Source organism: Salmo salar, chromosome ssa04 (genome assembly GCF_905237065.1).
Source record: "Salmo salar chromosome ssa04, Ssal_v3.1, whole genome shotgun sequence".
Classification (NCBI taxonomy): Eukaryota; Metazoa; Chordata; class Actinopteri; order Salmoniformes; family Salmonidae; genus Salmo; species Salmo salar.
In genome coordinates, this window is record NC_059445.1 from 67,970,211 (window position 1) to 67,988,018 (window position 17,808).

The following is a 17,808-nucleotide window of genomic DNA, read 5'->3' on the forward strand; positions in this document are numbered from 1 at the left end:
CTCTCCACATCCAAGTTGATCATGGCTGACAGGCTGGTCAATAATCTCCCACACCCCTTGTCTCAGTGGGTAATGAACCCTATTAGACATAGCGTTACACACACACACACACACACACACACACACACACACACACACACACACACACACACACACACACACACACACACACACACACACACACACACACACACACACACACACACACACACACACACACACACACACACACACACACAAGTAGAAGGAAGAGAGTCCAGTAAGTGTATGTGTGTGAGTTGGAGTTGACAATCGAATTGACAAATACACAGTCTGTCTGATAGGTGAGGAGTATGTACAATAATAAACTTCAAAATGATGCGTCTTGACTATATACTACATTTACATTTACATTTACATTTAAGTCATTTAGCAGACGCTCTTATCCAGAGCGACTTACAAAATGGTGCATTCACCTTATGATATCCATATATATATATACATATACTACATCTCTCTCTCTGATAGGTGAGGAGTATGTACAATAATAAACTTCAAAATGATGCGTCTTGACTATATACTACATCTCTCTCTCTGATAGGTGAGGAGTATGTACAATAATAAACTTCAAAATGATGGGTCTTGACTATATACTCCATCTCTCTCTCTGATAGGTGAGGAGTATATACAATAATAAACTTCAAAATAATGGGTCTTGACTATATACTACATCTCTCTCTCTCTGTCTCTCTCAAAACATCTCTGTGTCGCAGTCATCACCAACCACTTATGGCACAAATCAAACCTTTATTTTTCACTTGGCTGCATGACATTCAGTAAATTGAGCACATTTCAAGCATGAGTGGAAAAATATATTTGAAAACGTTGAGGTGCTCTCAGTAAGTCCCCCAGCTGCTGCTGTTAGGGTAAAACACCTTTCAGTTGCCTTGTCCTTGATATGAGGTGTAAATGGGCATTTGATGAATGTGAACAATTGTAAAGCCATCTCTCATTCCTCATGGTGAAACAGGATACTAGCTGTAGTAGTGGGTATTGATTGGATATGTACTGGAGGCTACCCGCCTTTCTTATTCTGACATACCCCTAGCAAACAGGAGCAGTTCTAAAGACATTAGGCAATGTTCCCCTTAGGTCCCTTGTAGGGTTTTCCTGCAACGTTATCCCACATACACTCTGAGAAGGTTAAAATATGACATTTCCCTCTGGAAAATAATGGGACGTTCAATACTGTAGGGTTAGAAAGGTGTGCAGTTCCAAGCTCTGCTGAAATATATTCAGTCAGAGTGCCATTGTTATAAAGTATATTCATTATCTGATTAACACCAATAAAAAACTGCTTTTTTGTCTGAAACCCTTTGAATAATATAGCCATTGACTCAGGTGAGCGACAGACAAAGGCATTTGCTATCAGTTTAGAGATTAGCCATATTCAGAGCTACCACTGTGTATTAATGATTGCTATACCAGTCCAATTATTATTATTTGATTTAACTAGGCAAGCCAGTTAAGAACGAATTCTTATTTACAATGACGGCCTATACCGGCCAAACCCGGACGACGCTGGGCCAATTGTGCGCCGCCTTTTTAGACTCCCAATCACGGCCAGTTGTGATACAGCCTGGATTCAAACCAGGCTGTCTGTAGTGATGCCTTTAGCACTGAGATGCAGTGCCTTAGACCACTGCGCCACTCAGGAGCCCAAATGAAGGCTTGTCATCAGAAAGAATAGCATATTTACATGAGAAACAGCTGAACAGACACTACCTGCCTGGCTCTTTTCACTGGAGCGTTCCTTTGGCCATATGGTAGCTGATGAAAGCCAGAAAAACCACAAACAAAAGCATTGCATGGACAACAAGCAAAACTCCCCCTCCGCCGTGTGAATGCCAACTCCCGAGTTTATCGTTCCTTCTGGTTTGATGTACACAAAACATGCCAGCTTTCTCTCTCTCTCTCTTTCTCTCTCTCTTTCTCTCTCTCTCTCTCTCTCTTTCTCTCTCTCTCTCTCTCTCTCTCTTTCTCTCTCTCTTTCTCTCTCTCCAATGCATTGCCAAAACAGTTTGTTACTGTTTGTCTTATTGTAGTCACCACAGAATGTAATACTGAAGTAAAAGCTTAATTAGTGTATATTACAGTAAACAAACATTATCAAGTACATTATCAAGCACAAACACACATTAGAGACTCTATCCGACACAGTGGTTAAACACTGATATTATCATGCTCTATAAAACTATTTCTTAGGCAGTGCTTTTGAAGGTGTATTATAAAGCAGTTATATACAAAAATTGAATGGAAACTGACAGATTCAGAGCAGTCTTTTTTAGTTAAAATCTCAACATCTATTCCTACATTTTTGCATTTCATTTTCAAATACTGTATTAGCCATAATCATCTGCAATATGCCAGGCATGGACATTCATGTAATAAGAACATTTAGATCCTAGAGTTGGTTGAGACCAATTGCACGCAAGCACACACATGCACGGGCACGCACGCACACGCAAGCACACGCACGCACACGCACGCACACATCCACACACACAGTTAAGCGCAACCATGTTAATGTGATGTTTGATTAGAAGAACAAACATTTTTGTGTCTTTAGGCAGGAAGAAGGGTCCATTGTGGCTCCTATTCCGCCACATTCTTGTTCATTTACTTAAACATTTGGTCAGATTGTTTCCATTTTGGGTCTTCTTGAAGGGGTCCATTTTGGGTCTTCTTGAAGGGGTTCATTTTGGCTCTGGATAGATCCTTCCCTTGGGTCAGTTTTCTAATAAGGTGTGCATTAGAATTCACAACGCATCTCTCCGTTGCATCAGTCTGTGTCTTTAGGGGGTTCATTTTGGCTCTGGCTGTGTCCAACACTGTCCGTCAGTCTCCCAATAAGGGATGTGTCATTTGGGCTCAGCTTGTGTCCATTTTCTCAGTTTCTTAAAATGGGGTTCCTCACCAGCGGCTGAAAAGAGGAGGATTCTGCTGAGGTATGACTCTCCAATCCCATTTCCATCCCTCCTCTACTCACTCTGCCTTTCCTTACCGTGTTCTCTCCATCTCCTATAACTAACCACCTTAACTTACAGAAACACAGTAAATCTTCACCCTTTTCACACTATCATGCCGACCCGAACAAACTGTGCTGGCCCCGGATATTTCCTTTTCACATTGTCAGCCCGGTTCCAGCAACTAGGATGAATGCATTACCAGGCCAGCTCAGCACAGCTTGGTTTGGCTCGGCTCGGTTCAGCTCAGTAGTGTGAAAATCCTGATTTAGTACCCATAGTTCACATTACATGCAACCGAGTGTTACAGTATCAGTGCAAAAAGAAGGAAAAACCGAATTTAACAAACAAATATCAAGCAAACAGGAAAGTATCATTTGGGAGGACACAACCTCTGACATCACAGCACACATCAGCCCAGAGAGTTTCTGTGTGTGTGTGTGTGTGTGTGTGTGTGTGTGTGTGTGTGTGTGTGTGTGTGTGTGTGTGTGTGTGTGTGTGTGTGTGTGTGTGTGTGTGTGTGTGTGTGTGTCTGTACGTGTGTGTGCATGTGCATGTGTGTGTGTGCGTGTGTGTTTTTGAGTATAGAATCTGACTTTGTCTGGCCTCATTAAATAACAACTCTTAAAATGCATGTGTAGCAGTCTCTGGCAAGGATACAGAGCACAGCTCATGCATTTTATAAAGGGGACTAGACTAGTCATGGTCGGTACTGCACTTACAGTGACATGTTTACAATGACATCTCCATCACACCTAGTGTAACAACGACTCAAAAGCATCTGCAGTGCCAGTGTTGGTGAGTGTTTTGGATTATGTTTGTGTTTGTGTAACTGAACGTCTGCCCCGAGGCAGAGGAAGGTAGAGTAAAGCCCTTTCCGGGAGAACATTAAGACGTGAGCGCGCTAGATGGTGTGTGTGTGTCTGTGTCTCTTTTGTGCTTGTGTGTCTCTTTGTGTGCGTGTGCACGAATGCGCATGTGTGTATGTAGGGTTGTAGTGTGTCTTACCATGATAGTGGTGACTACAACAGTTCTGTTCTCCAGGATTTCATTGGGAAGGAGGGCTTCATTCTGGATCAGAACCAGCTTGTCTGAATCCGTCCAGTAACCCATCTGGAGACAGAGAGGACACTGAGTCAAACACAGGGGTGAGTGTGTAGAGGGTGTATGTGTTCAGTGTGTGTAGAGGGTGTATGTGGTCAGTGTGTGGGGAGGGTGTATGTGTTCAGTGTGTGTAGAGGGTGTATGTGTTCGTACAGTATGATGCTATGCAAATGAACTGAATCCCCCAAAAACATTTCCACTGCATTTCAGCCATGCCACAAAAGGACCAGCTGACATCATGTCAGTGATTCTCTCGTTAACACAGGTGTGAGTGTTGACGAGGACAAGGCTGGAGATCACTCTGTCATGCTGATTGAGTTCGAATAACCGACTGGAAGCTTCAAAAGGAGGGTGGTGCTTGGAATCATTATTCTTCCTCTGCCAATCAGGGTTACCTGCAAGGAAACACGTACCGTCATCATTGATTGCACAAAAAGGGCTTCACAGGCAAGGATATTGCTGCCAGTAAGATTGCGCCTAAATCAACCATTTATCAGATCATCAAGAACTTCAAGGAGAGCGGTTCAGTTGTTGTGAAGAAGGCTTCAGGGCGCCCAAGAAAGTCCAGCAAGCGCCAGGACCGTCTCCTAAAGTTAATTCAGCTGCGGGATCGGGGCACCACCAGTACAGAGCTTGCTCAGGAATGGCAGCAGGCAGATGTGAGTGCATCTGCACACACAGGGAGGCGAAGACTTTTGGAGGATGGCCTGGTGTCAAGAAGGGCAGCAAAGAAGCCACTTCTCTCCAGGAAAAACATCAGCGACAGACTGATATTCTGCAAAAGGTACAGGGATTGGACTGCTGAGGACTGGGGTAAAGTCATTTTCTCTGATGAATCCCCTTTCCAATTGTTTAGGGCATCTGGAAAAAAGCTTGTCCGGAGAAGACAAGGTGAGCGCTACCATCAGTCCTGTGTCATGCCAACAGTAAAGCATCCTGAGACCATTCATGTGTGGGGTTGCTTCTCAACCAAGGGAGTGGGCTCACTCACAATTTTGCCTAAGAACACAGCCATGAATAAAGAATACCAACACATCCTCCGAGAGCAACTTCTCCCAACCATCCAGGAACAGTTTGGTGACGAACAATGGCTTTTCCAGCATCATGGAGCACCTTGCCATAAGGCAAAAGTGATAACTAAGTGGCTCGGGGAACAAAACATAGATATTTTGGGTCCATGGCCAGGAAACTCCCCAGACCTTAATCCCATTGAGAACTTGTGGTCAATCCTCAAGAGGAGGGTGGACAAACAAAAACCCACAAATTCTTACAAACTCCAAGCATTGATTATGCAAGAATGGGCTGCCATCAGTCAGGATGTGGCCCAGAAGTTAATTGACTTCCGCAAGGGCGGATTGCAGAGGTCTTGAAAAAGAGGGGTCAACACTGCAAATATTGACTCTTTGCATCAACTTCATGTAATTGTCAATAAAAGCCTTTGACACTTATGAAATGCTTATAATTATAGTTCAGTATTGCATAGTAACATCTGACAAAAATATCTAAAGACACTGAAGCAGCAGACTTTGTGAAAATTAATATTTGTGTCAGTCTCAAAACTTTTGGCCACGACTGTACAGTGTGTCTGCAGTGTGTGTAGAGGGTGTGTGTGTTCAGTGTGTGCAGTGTATTTCTGGTGTGTAGTTTCCAGTATTTCTGTTTCATTATGTGGTGTTAAGATCTGTGAGAGTATCTGAGATAATGTGTGTGTATCCAAGCAAAGGATAAGAGCCACACAAATTGTACAGTATGCTTGGATGCGCTTGGATGTGTCATGTACAGTACATTAAAGTACACAATGTTGAAATGTTTAGTATACAGTACATGAGTCGTTTAATAGGTGAGTCAAGCTAAGGAAGTCAATATAAATGTCTGCCATATAAATTGGTGGTGTCTGCCATGGATCAAGAACACGGGTGGGGGGGAGGGATGGCGGGCTGGCCATGAACTGCTCCTCTCTCTCCCTGCTGAGTGTAGGAATGATTGACGAGCTTTTGGGGGGCGGTGGAGAGGTGTGAGTGTGTGCATGCGTGAGAGTGTGTGTGTATGCACGCATGTGCATGTATGGATCACTTTCTCTCTCTACCGCTCCACTGCTTTCTGTCCACCTACCGTAGTTGGCTGGAGTCCCACACATACAGTACACAGACAGCACTAAACAAACACACATAGGCGCAGGCGCGCACACACATTGTCGAAGCCTGAGTATACTATTCATGCAGCAACTTGAATATAGAGATCACTGATACACAAAACACAGATTCTACAGACACAGACAATACTAAACAGATAAAGACATGATGTTCGCTCTCTTCTGTCATTTCAAACAGAATGAAATTAAACATACAGTTATTCATTGCTCAAACGTGCATATTATGTTTTTAATATGATTCAGTTATTATGGTACAGTGAGAGAAAAAAGTATTTGATCCCCTGCTGATTTTGTACGTTTGCCCACTGACAAAGAAATGATCAGTCTATAATTTTAATGGTTGGCTGCAGGATTTCAGTCCTTCACCGCGTAGTGTGTTACCAATTGTTTTCTTGGTGACTATGGTCCCAGCTGCCTTGAGATCATTGACAAGATCCTCCCGTGTAGTTCTGGGCTGATTCCTCGCCGTTCTCATGATCATTGCAACTCCACGAGGTGAGATCTTGCATGGAGCCCCAGGCCGAGGGAGATTGACAGTTCTTTTGTGTTTCTTCCATTTGCGAATAATCACACCAACTGTTGTCACCTTCTCACCAAGCTGCTTGGCGATGGTCTTGTAGCCCATTCCAGCCTTGTGTAGGTCTACAATCTTGTCCCTGACATCCTTGGAGAGCTCTTTGGTCTTGGCCATGGTGGAGAGTTTGGAATCTGATTGATTGATTGCTTCTGTGGACAGGTGTCTTTTATTCAGGTAACAAACTGAGATTAAGAGCACTCCCTTTAAGAGTGTGCTCCTAATCTCAGCTCGTTACCTGTATAAAAGACACCTGGGAGCCAGAAATCTTTCTGATTGAGATGGGGTCAAATACTTATTTCCCTCATTAAAATGCAAATCAATTTATAACATTTTTGACATCCGTTTTTCTGGATTTTTTTGTTGTTATTCTGTCTCTCACTGTTCAAATAAACCTACCATTAAAATTATAGACTGATCATTTCTTTGTCAGTGGGCAAACGTACAAAATCAGCAGGGGATCAAATAATTTTTTCCCTCACTGTATAGTGGTATTATTGTATAGCAATTATGGTTATGGCTAGAAAGCTTGGGCAGTGATGGAAATTGAGAATAAAATTAAACATATAGTGAATATAAATTCAAACATATAGTTACGTTTTTAAATGAATGAGTTAAGGTATGATAGTGTGGGCAGTAAGGTGCAGCATAGGTGGGTGAGCCAGTGAGGTGCAGCATAGGTGGATGAGCCAGTGAGGTGCAGCATAGGTGGGTGAGCCAGTGAGGTGCAGCATAGGTGGGTGAGCCAGTGAGGTGCAGCATAGGTGGGTGAGCCAGTGAGGTGCAGCATAGGTGGATGAGCCAGTGAGGTGCAGCATAGGGGGGTGAGCCAGTGAGGTGCAGCATAGGTGGGTGAGCCAGTGAGGTGCAGCATAGGTGGGTGAGGCGGTCACAGCACTAGTCTTCTTACCCGTCTGGGTCCGTTGTTCTTCAGCTCAAACACGTCCATGGTGTAGTTGACTCTGCGTCCATAGTGGTCAAACTGGACATTACCTGTTAATCCCTGCATCCGGACCTGCAAACAGTATCAGAGTATTCAACTCCGGTAACTTTACCAAAATTACCAGAAATCCTGGTTGGAAGATTCCCAGAATCATGAGGTAATAAGAAGGAAATCAGGAATCATCCGACCATGATTTCTGGAAATCCTGGAAATTACCAGAATTTCGCAACTACATCAGAGTGGAAGTATACCTTTATTTTACTTTTAATAAGATAGATTTCATATGACATAGTATGTAGTGTTGACTGGTGATGTAATGTGTGGACATCCTTGACACAACAAACCAAATTTGGTTCTGTGAAAGTTCCCAGAACATTCGTTCGGGCAAATGTTCTCATAACACAAAAACTATCCAGTCGTGCTGATAATTATAGAATGTTTGTATAAAACATTCACCTGATGTTGCAAGAACGTTCCTAGAACATATTTAATCTGTTCTTTAAATGTTCCCAGAATGTTTCATTAGGTTATGGAACAGTCCGGTGAGAACATTTTGAGTGGAAATCACAAAATATATGTTCCCAAAACTTTCCACTTCTGCAGATGATTCTACAATGTTTCCTTTAGGGTGCAAAAAACATTCACCTGATGTTGCAAGAACGTTCCCAGAACACATTTAATCTGTTCTTTAAAGGTTTCCAGAATGTTTCTTCAGGCTGTGGGAACATTGTAGGTATATGATGAGATAGGTTCCCAAAACACTAAAACTGTCCAGTTGTGCTGCCATTCAGATAATGTTTGTATCAGGGTACACAAAACATTCATTTGATGTTGCAATTTTTTTTACAGAACAGCCATTATGAGTTCTTTAATGGCTCCCGGAACATTTAGGTCGTGGGAAAAGTGTGAATACATTACAAGAAAGAGGTTTCCAAAATACAAAATATGCTCAGTTGTGATGACATTCATACAATGTTCATACACTTTTCACACTATCATGCCGACCCGCACTGGACATTCCTTCAATGTTGCAAGAATGTTCTTGTGATACTCATGAAGGTTGCACAGAACATTCCCACAATGTTGCAAAATGTTCCACGATTTCCAAATAAGTCAGTTTTTATGACATTCATAGAATATTTGTTTTAGGTCTAACAATATTCCATTAATGTTGACGCAATATACATTTTTCTTGGAGGTCCTCAGAACATTTCAATAACTTTTAGAACATTTTATTTTTAAGTCTGACTGAATATTAGCTCAACATTGGCAGCATGCACGTTTTTATTTAGCTCCTTAAAGCAAAAGAAAGCAGATCGGAATACATCCCCATTATGGTTCTCTCCAGATTAGATTGGAATTTGCATTTGAGGATAGCATTGTAGACCCACTACAAGGTGATATAGGCACACATGGCATTTTCATTTCATCCACAGGACATTTAATCATACAAACATATTTTTACATTACATATGTTGACAAACTGCACATTATTTAATTCATAAGACATTTGAACAGCATTTCATCTCAATCCAGGTCTTTTATGCTCTGCGCCACCAGATAAGCGCTCTTACATATTCAGTGCTCTTACATATACTGCCATGGCAGTATGGTCAGCCAGGAATAACATGCTGCCTTTTTAGCCTTCTTAGACGTAATTAACATAGGGATATACTGGTAACTGGGTTATTCACCATGACTTCACCCATCCTCCTCATATACTGCATACTTCTGGGCCCATATTTACAATGTATACAAGACTATGAGTTCTGATCTCGGACCACTTTTGCTTTTCAGATCATGAAAAATAAGACGGGGGGGACCATGCCAAGTGTCTCAAAGCAGGTATTATATTGGGTGCGTTTTATTAAAAGGTTGAAGAGTACATTTTACACAATGCTTTATTTTTTACAGTTAGGTCAAAATTCTTCATTTCTGACTGGATTTCTGAATCTGGACGAAATAAACTCTCTTTTAGTATAGTGTATTTGAGCCTCAATTTTAAATGATTTTTTCAAAAGAAAAATGGTTAAAGAATATGTGGGATTGAACCTGTGGATCTGCAACCAGATCATTGACCTTCTGTGCCACCAGGGACTAGCTGAGACCTTGTGTTTTTTCCCAGTCTAATATTGTCAATCAGGACACGGCACACAACCACTGAGTTATTTAACACGTTCCCTTTCTCTTTATATGCTGTGCACTTGTAATACTGTTTTTTTGTGATTTTGCTCTTTGCTATTGTGCATTTTTTAAACTATTTCAATTTTAAACAATCACAGTAATGTACTTTTATTTATATTTATTTGTATTTGACCTTTATTTAACTAGGCATGTCAGTTAAGAACAAATTCTTATTTACAATGACGGCCTACCCAGGCCAAACCCTAAGCCGGACGACGCTGGGCAAATTGTGCACCACCCTATGGGGCTCCCAATCACAGCCGGTTGTGATACAGCCTGGAATCGAACCAGGGTCTGTAGTGACGCCTCTAGCACTGAGATGCAGTGCCTTAGACCGCTGCACCACTCGTGAGCCCAATTTTTTAATTGTTACCCAGAAATTATTTGATATAGAGATAGAAACAGCTGCACTGGACCTTTAAACCAATAAAAGATTATTGCATTGAACCTAAATTAGTTTTTGTATATTTGTTATGTATCATCATTTTTCAGAATAGGTATTACACGCATTTGTATGTGTTTGATTGAGAAAGGGTAAAATCGTTTTCTTATTTACTTTGAATGTTCTGAAACTGAATTTAAGAAGCATATGAATACAAGTTATTTAAAGGAAGCACTATCCAACTAGAAAACTAGAAAAAAGTACAAAGCATATGAAGAGGATAGGAACATTTTATTAACTCAGAAATTGTGTTCTGATTGGCCATATTAAACTGAACCAACTTTTGCCAACGTTTACTGACACTGGTCATATTCAACGGTTGTTGTGCGTTCGTAAAATCGTCAGTTATTCTGCGCTCTGGCATACTCAGACGAATGCTTTGAAATCAGAGTAGATAGCCAGAGCGAATTTACCAGATACGTCTATCAACAGTTGTAGCAGTGACATCATTAACATTCTATTGAAATGGTTACTTGCATAGTGGAGTCTTTCGTTTAGACATGTAGCTAGCTAGCTAAACAATGAACCATAATCCCAACTCATAACATTACTACACTTCATGAATCTGAAGGTAGCTAACCAACCAGGTTCACTGTTAGCTAGCTAACATTAGGCTATAACTAGCAATGCAAATGGCTCTGAGATACAAATAATATTACTACACAGATCATACACGTAACGTTAGCTAGCGAGCCAGCAGCTAACGTTAGCTAGCTAGCTAACAGTACGCTTTAACTTGAAATTAAAATGACTTTCTGACAAAATTAGAAACGTGTAATATATGAAAATGTAGCTAGCTAGACTATCTTACCCGTATACATGGATGGACGCTTCTCCCTCTTTGTCACAGACGTCATGGTTGCCTTAGTTTGAAGATGTAATCCGGAGACAGGTGTTTTACACAACAGCCTTCTGTGTGTTCTCTTGTCGACTCCGTCTGCATATTTGTTATCAAACGACAGAATTTTCTCCATCTCCTTCGCTATCATTCTCTAATTCCACCTTGCATTCCACTGATTTCAAAACTCGGTCCTCCAGAAAGTGGAGAGCAACACCTTTGCAGTTCTACTACTTTATATCCTTCAAAAAAGCAGCGTTAAAAAGGATTACCTGCACATACTGACCCGCTCATGTTATAGACAGACGCGCGCTACATGGCAGACCAATCAGAACTCATCTCTCGGCATGTCCAGCCCATCCATTATCTCAGCCAATCATGGCTAGTGGGAAGGTGCCTGTCTTTTTCCGTGGCTAAACCAACTAGGCTGGTAATTTAACTATTTTATTCGTATTTACAAATGGCATACAAGTTTGTTATTTAGGCACATGAAAGTTCACATGTTCCAGAAGGCATATCTGCCAAAAAACACTTTTTGATAAAAAAGTAAATGTATGTTCAAACTGCTCTCCTGTGAAGTAGTGACGCACGACATATGCCTATTTTCCTGAAATGAGTCACATATGGTGATCAAATGTTCTATGAATTAAATATAAATTACATGTGTCCTTTAATCACTTTCAAATGCGAATTTCCATTAAATCTCTAGAGAAACATAATGGCGATATTTTCCTATCTGCTTTCTTCTGTTTTATGGAGCTACAAATTTGCATGCTGAGAATGTTGTGGTAATATTAGGTAAAACAATAACAAAATATAACATTTTCTAAATGTTCTGAGGACCTCAAAGAGAAGTTAAATGTATATTAGTCGAATATCAATGGAATATTATGTTACAACTTTGCTATGCTTCAAACATGCTATGAACGTCATAAATACAGACTTTTTGGAAAATTGTGGAACATTGTGGTAATGTTCTGTGCAACCTATATGAATATCAAAATAATGTTGTTGCAACATCCCAGACAACTCCCATAACTTAATTAAATGTTCTGGGACCCTTTAAAGAACATAGACCAGGTGTTCTGTCAACATGCTTACAACATAGGAATGTCCTGTGCAACCCAACATTGTATGAATGTCATCACAACTGAGCATATTTTCTCTTTTGGGAACCTATCTCTTGTAATGTACCCACACTGTTCTCACAACCCAATTAATCTAATGAACCTAATGAAACATTCTGGGAACCTTTAAATAACAGAATGTTATATAAAACCCTAACTAGAACTTGATGGGAATCTTAGCTAATGTTCTGGGGAGTTGGCGGAAATGATTGTAGTTATTCCATGAACCGAAATGTCTTTGCGGTGCAGTGGTAGATACCTGTTTGAGGGTGCGCTCCATGTCGATGCCCTGGTTCCATGGGGCGGCGGGGTTGGCCAGACAGTCCCCAGCGTTCCCCCTGCGAGAGATGTCCACTTTCTGCCTACGCAGGTTCCTAAAGGCCTCCGCCATCACCATCACGCCGTCGTAGGTCAGAGCCGACGTGTACTGGGGAACAGGAGTGAAGCGTCAGGTGTGTGTGGTGGAGGGACGGGGTGTGTGTGCTCGCCCATGTGACTATGAAAAGAGACAAAGGTTTCTGCGTGTGTGTACAGTATACATAGTCTGGGTACGAGACGTTTTAGTTAACATTCTACTCCTCTTTGGGAAATGACAGGAGTGGCAAGAAGTAAAATGTAATAGCTGAACAGAGACAGTAACTAGGCTACTGTATACTGGGCATTAAAAATATACTTTTCAAAATGCCTGTAATGCAGCAAGGTACATTGTGTTATTGTGACTAACTCTCTCGCCATGTGATGCCAAATTCATTAGCAATCACCTAAAAATAACCCTGTCTTAAAGTAATCGTTTAGAGAAAAAGAGAGATTCGGTAATGCGTTACAGATAAAGGCAGTAACAGTGTAGCCAATCACATCAGCTTGTCATGGCTCATATCAGGATCAGCTTGGCCAGGACCAGGCAGAGCATAAACAATCAGTGTGCTGCTGACAGGCACAGTGGATGGTGTGTTAGAGAGAGAGAGAGAGAGAGAGAGGCGAAAAGGGGTCTGAGTGTTTAGTCTACTGTAGCACAGAGTGGCCTGGAATCAGTTATCCAACGTGGGAGAGTTCATTTAACTCTCACTCTAGCCTGGGAAAATCCTTATTGGTGAGTTAATTTAACCTTCACTCTGGCCTGGGAAAATCCTTATTGGTGAGTTAATTTAACCTTCACTCTGGCCTGGGAAAATCCTTATTGGAGAGTTCATTTAACGTTCAACTCTGGCCTGGGAAAATCCTTATTGGAGAGTTCATTTAACATTCAACTCTGGCCTGGGAAAATCCTTATTGGAGAGTTCATTTAACCTTCACTCTGGCCTTGGGAAATCCTTATTAGAGAGTTCATTTAATCTTCACTCTGGCCTGGGGAAATCCTTCTCATTAACCCCGCTCTCCTTCCACCCTTGCTCAGTTCAGCTCTCTGTGGGGGCCACGGTGTGTGTGTGTGTGTGTGTGTGTGTGTGTGTGTGTGTTTGGACCACCAACCCTGTGCCAGGAGTGGACAAGCTGCCTACACCAACAAGGGTCAAGAGGGGCAATAAACAGTTTGATAACCAACGCTGATGCCACCCGCTCCCTGGCCACGAAGGCTGGCACAAACTGGTACATGCTTGGCATTGATAAGAGTCTGGGCACTTAAATAGAAGAGGGACAGTCCTGCCAAGGAGTTATGAATGGGGAAAGGAGGGTGTTGTAGCTGTTTTGACCAGGGGTGTCAAACTCATTTTGCCCTGGGGGTCGCATTCGGTCTTCAACGAGGTCCAGAGGGCCGCAGTGAAAATGTTATATATTTCCTTGCGAGCAAAATTGATAGAAATTGTCCTCTATCTATCGTTTTTGGAATTTACCATGCTCCTTGACTGTCTAGTTTTAATTGTATTGATTATCAGTAGGCTGTACACAGGCAAGAAACTATATGAATGTAGGTCCATTATAATTTCTACACAGTTTCGATTTGGTTTTAGTTATTTTAAAGTAATCTTTTGTTGTTGTATTTATTTATTTTTTACTCAAACCACCCGCAGGCCAAGTTCCATAATACAAGTCATAACCAACCTATAAATCACAACACATCCAAAGTGTGGTAATAATGAAATACTGCCTTGGTTCTTGGACCTGGGAAGGTGCTATCTAGAAGCTAAAAGAGTTCTTCGGCCGTCACCATAGGAGAACCCTTTGAAGAACCCTTTTTGGTTCCAGGATAGAAACTTTTCGAGGTCGAGGTACAACCATATTGGGTTCTATGTAGAACCCTTTCCACAACGGCTTCTACATGGCTCCCAAAAGAGTTCTAACTGGAACCAAAAAGAGTTCTACCTGGAACCAAAAAGGGTTCTCCTATGGGAACAGCTGAATAACCATTTTGGATAGTTTATTCACTATATACTGCACTACGTTTGACCAAAACTCTCCACGGGCCGTATGTCCCTGATCTAGACTGTGACCAGAACACAGTTGGGCTCCACTAATTACAAAATAAAAAAACTATGGATGGTGCTACTGTACACTAGAGGGGCTGTTTGGTAGGGATAACATTGGAATGCTTTTACCAATTTCACTTTAGATTCTGATGTTTATCCACGTTTCTCCAACTATCAAATTTCAAAGTGTTTTTGACACCCTTGATTGATTCGTCCTGCTCAAGACAGTACATTTTCTTGAAACGTCACATTTTCAAAGTTTAAGGTTTTGGATAGGGTTAAAACATTACATTTAGGCATGGCTAAGTTAAGGGATAGGATAAAACAATTAAATGAGTATCTACCACTGGGGTAGAACACGAGACCTTCAGATCCGGAGTCATGGGATTACGCCCATTCACCACCCCTTTCCACAACGTAAAACCCAAGCCTCCTTCATGGAAATAGCACTGTTGCCCCTAGTGGCCGGTTTTCAAGGCATTTCCCGACGTCCTCAGGACATAGACAGATGTTACATTTTGAAGTCAATCTTGAGTAATCTGCATGGATATTGGAGCATAAACACAAGCATACACACACACTGCGTGTCGTGGCACAGCAGTATAGCTTAAATCAGTCAGTCCGTCACATTCTCGCAGCTAGGGCCAATGGCCCCCAGGGTGGACCAACAACAGTGCTGATGATGATGCCCCCTCCCTCCCTCCCTCCACTCGCTCTCTCTCCCTCCATCACTCCCTCCCTCCCCTCCCTCCTCCCAAATGCATCTCAGAGTCATGAGCACTGATGTGTCTGGGTGGAGGGTGACTGCTGGTCACAGAACCCCTTAAAGGGAGAGTTCATAATATTTTCAAATTCTTTTTGATGTTTCATCCAAACCATTTTAAGTTCCTTAGCTGGTTAATTAGCAACGTCCAGAATCTTCTGACTAGAATTTTTAGAGCATGGGTCCAGTGCATTCAAGTGCAGCAGGACAGCTAAAATGCACCAGTTCTCATGGCCCCTAGCAAGAGTGGAGCTCCCTCAGGTATTGGGCTACACTATTCCAATACTAAGAAAGTCCACAGGTGTGAGACAAAGAGGAGATTGTGACACAATCCCATAGCCTGAACCTCTCCACGAGACTGCACCGCAGTTAGCAGGTACTGTAAGGTATTCTAAGTGTGTGTGTGTGTGTGTGTGTGTGTGTGTGTGTGTGTGTGTGTGTGTGTGTGTGTGTGTGTGTGTGTGTGTGTGTGTGTGTGTGTGCGTGTCTGTGTATGTGTGCGTCTGCGTGTCTCCCAGCCCTAGCTGGGAGATAGCAGGCTAACCCACACCTCTGCAGTTGATCCTGTAGAATCCTAAAGTCACCTTCCCATGCATCAGACCAGACTGACCAGAGTCTAAAGCAATCCTACTCAGTCAGTCAGCCAGCCAGTCAGCCAGCCAGCCAGCCAGTCAGCCAGCCAGTCAGCCAGTCAGCCAGCCAGCCAGTCAGCCAGCCAGCCAGCCAGTCAGCCAGTCAGCCAGCCAGCCAGTCAGCCAGTCAGCCAGCCAGCCAGTCAGCCAGCCAGCCAGCCAGTCAGCCAGTCAGCCAGCCAGTCAGCCAGCCAGTCAGCCAGTCAGCCAGTCAGAACTAGAGGTTATCTACTGAAGAATTGTATTGACTCGGGCTCAGCTCTGTTAAATCCTCCATGGGTTCTATCCCCCATGCCGTAGAGGAGAGATACAGGAGAGAAGACCGTACTCCAGGCATGGTGTACCAGCTGAGAGGACTTAATCCCAGTCAGGGTGTTACCTTCGGGGGGCTGTCGGAGCCCGGGTACTCCCTCTGGTCCAGCTTGTTCCAGCGCTGCATCAGCTTGATGACCATGGGGTTGCTGAAGTCCACTAGCTGGAAGCCCGACACATTGGCCCCGCCATGCATGAAGCGCTCAAGGTTGATGTCCTTAAAACCCTGAGAGAGAGAGAGAGAGAGAGAGAGAGAGAGAGAGAGAGAGAGACGGAGAGAAAGATATTAATGGAGAGAAGTAAGGTGAATGAGCGAGGCATGCAAAAGGTAGATAGAAAGAGGGAGAGAAATAAACAGAGGGGGAGAGAGAGAGAGGAAGAGAGAGGGAGTGGGAAAGTGGCAAAGAGAGAGAGAAAGAGAGGCAGAACACTATGTTATACCGCAACAAAAAAGGACACCAGCCAGTCCTTTCCCCTAGCCTTTTCTGAGAGCTGGGATCACCGGCTGAGCCTGAATTCTGTCGACGCCCTGCTTCTGCAGCAGAGGGCTGGTAAGAAGGATTGTGCCAACAGTAATCTCTCCCAGCCCAGTGCTCTGATGCCTCCAGTACTGTCACACACACACACACACACACACACACACACACACACACACACACACACACACACACACACACACACACACAGTCACTCACATGCATGCACACACACACACAACCACTCACTCACACACACACTGAGCTGTCCTGTTCTGGACATCATTAATACACTGTCACCGTGGAAATGGGCTGAATACTAAATACATAGACGTGAAGAGAGAGAGAAGAAAGAGAGAGAGAGAGAGAGAGAGAGAGAGAGAGAGAGAGAGAGAAGAATGGTGTAGTCAAGACATGCCAGGATTTTTTTCCTCACCAAGTTAGCCATGATGTAATGGTAGCCTTTGACATGTTTTCCGACACTGACAATCTGCGAGAGAAGGGAGGGAGAAGCGTTAGAGAAACATTAAGTCAACCCGACTGGAAAGGGACAAACATTCAACAAACGTTGAGTGAACCCGACTGGATTAGCATTAGCAAGCTTAATTGGCTGTCAGTTGAATGACACCCCAGTGTGTGCGGCTTGGCATCGCGTCAACATTGTCTTTCATGGGGAGAAATCAGACGTGCAGGCTGTCTAAACAAATGAGTAGGCATCCGGATGAGTGCCACACGAGGAGATAGTGTCTGTCTGTCTATCTGAGGCCAGGTAGTAGGGAATATGAAAATGCTCCTGGCATGGAGAGAGAGACAGAGAATGTTCATTGATTCATTGAACACAAGTAGATCTCAAG

The 17,808-nt window shown here is 42.9% G+C and overlaps 1 protein-coding gene across 5 annotated transcripts in view; it reads right to left on the bottom strand.

The window, feature by feature from the left end:
• Positions 1–17,808, bottom strand: part of LOC106603719 (glutamate receptor 4) — a 209,658-nt gene that overhangs the window by 34,780 nt on the left and 157,070 nt on the right. For 4 of the 5 annotated variants that reach the window (XM_014197748.2, XM_014197742.2, XM_045717277.1 and 1 more), the window contains exons 5-9: positions 17,391–17,444; positions 16,546–16,704; positions 12,629–12,796; positions 7,746–7,850; positions 4,014–4,118 (exon numbers count right to left, since the gene is read on the bottom strand). In XM_014197748.2, the coding sequence (XP_014053223.1) occupies positions 4,014–4,118; positions 7,746–7,850; positions 12,629–12,796; positions 16,546–16,704; positions 17,391–17,444 (591 nt within the window). Of the gene's footprint in view, positions 1–766; positions 2,963–4,013; positions 4,119–7,745; positions 7,851–12,628; positions 12,797–16,545; positions 16,705–17,390; positions 17,445–17,808 lie in introns of those variants that run through there. The other variant, XM_014197747.2, reaches the window with a different exon arrangement.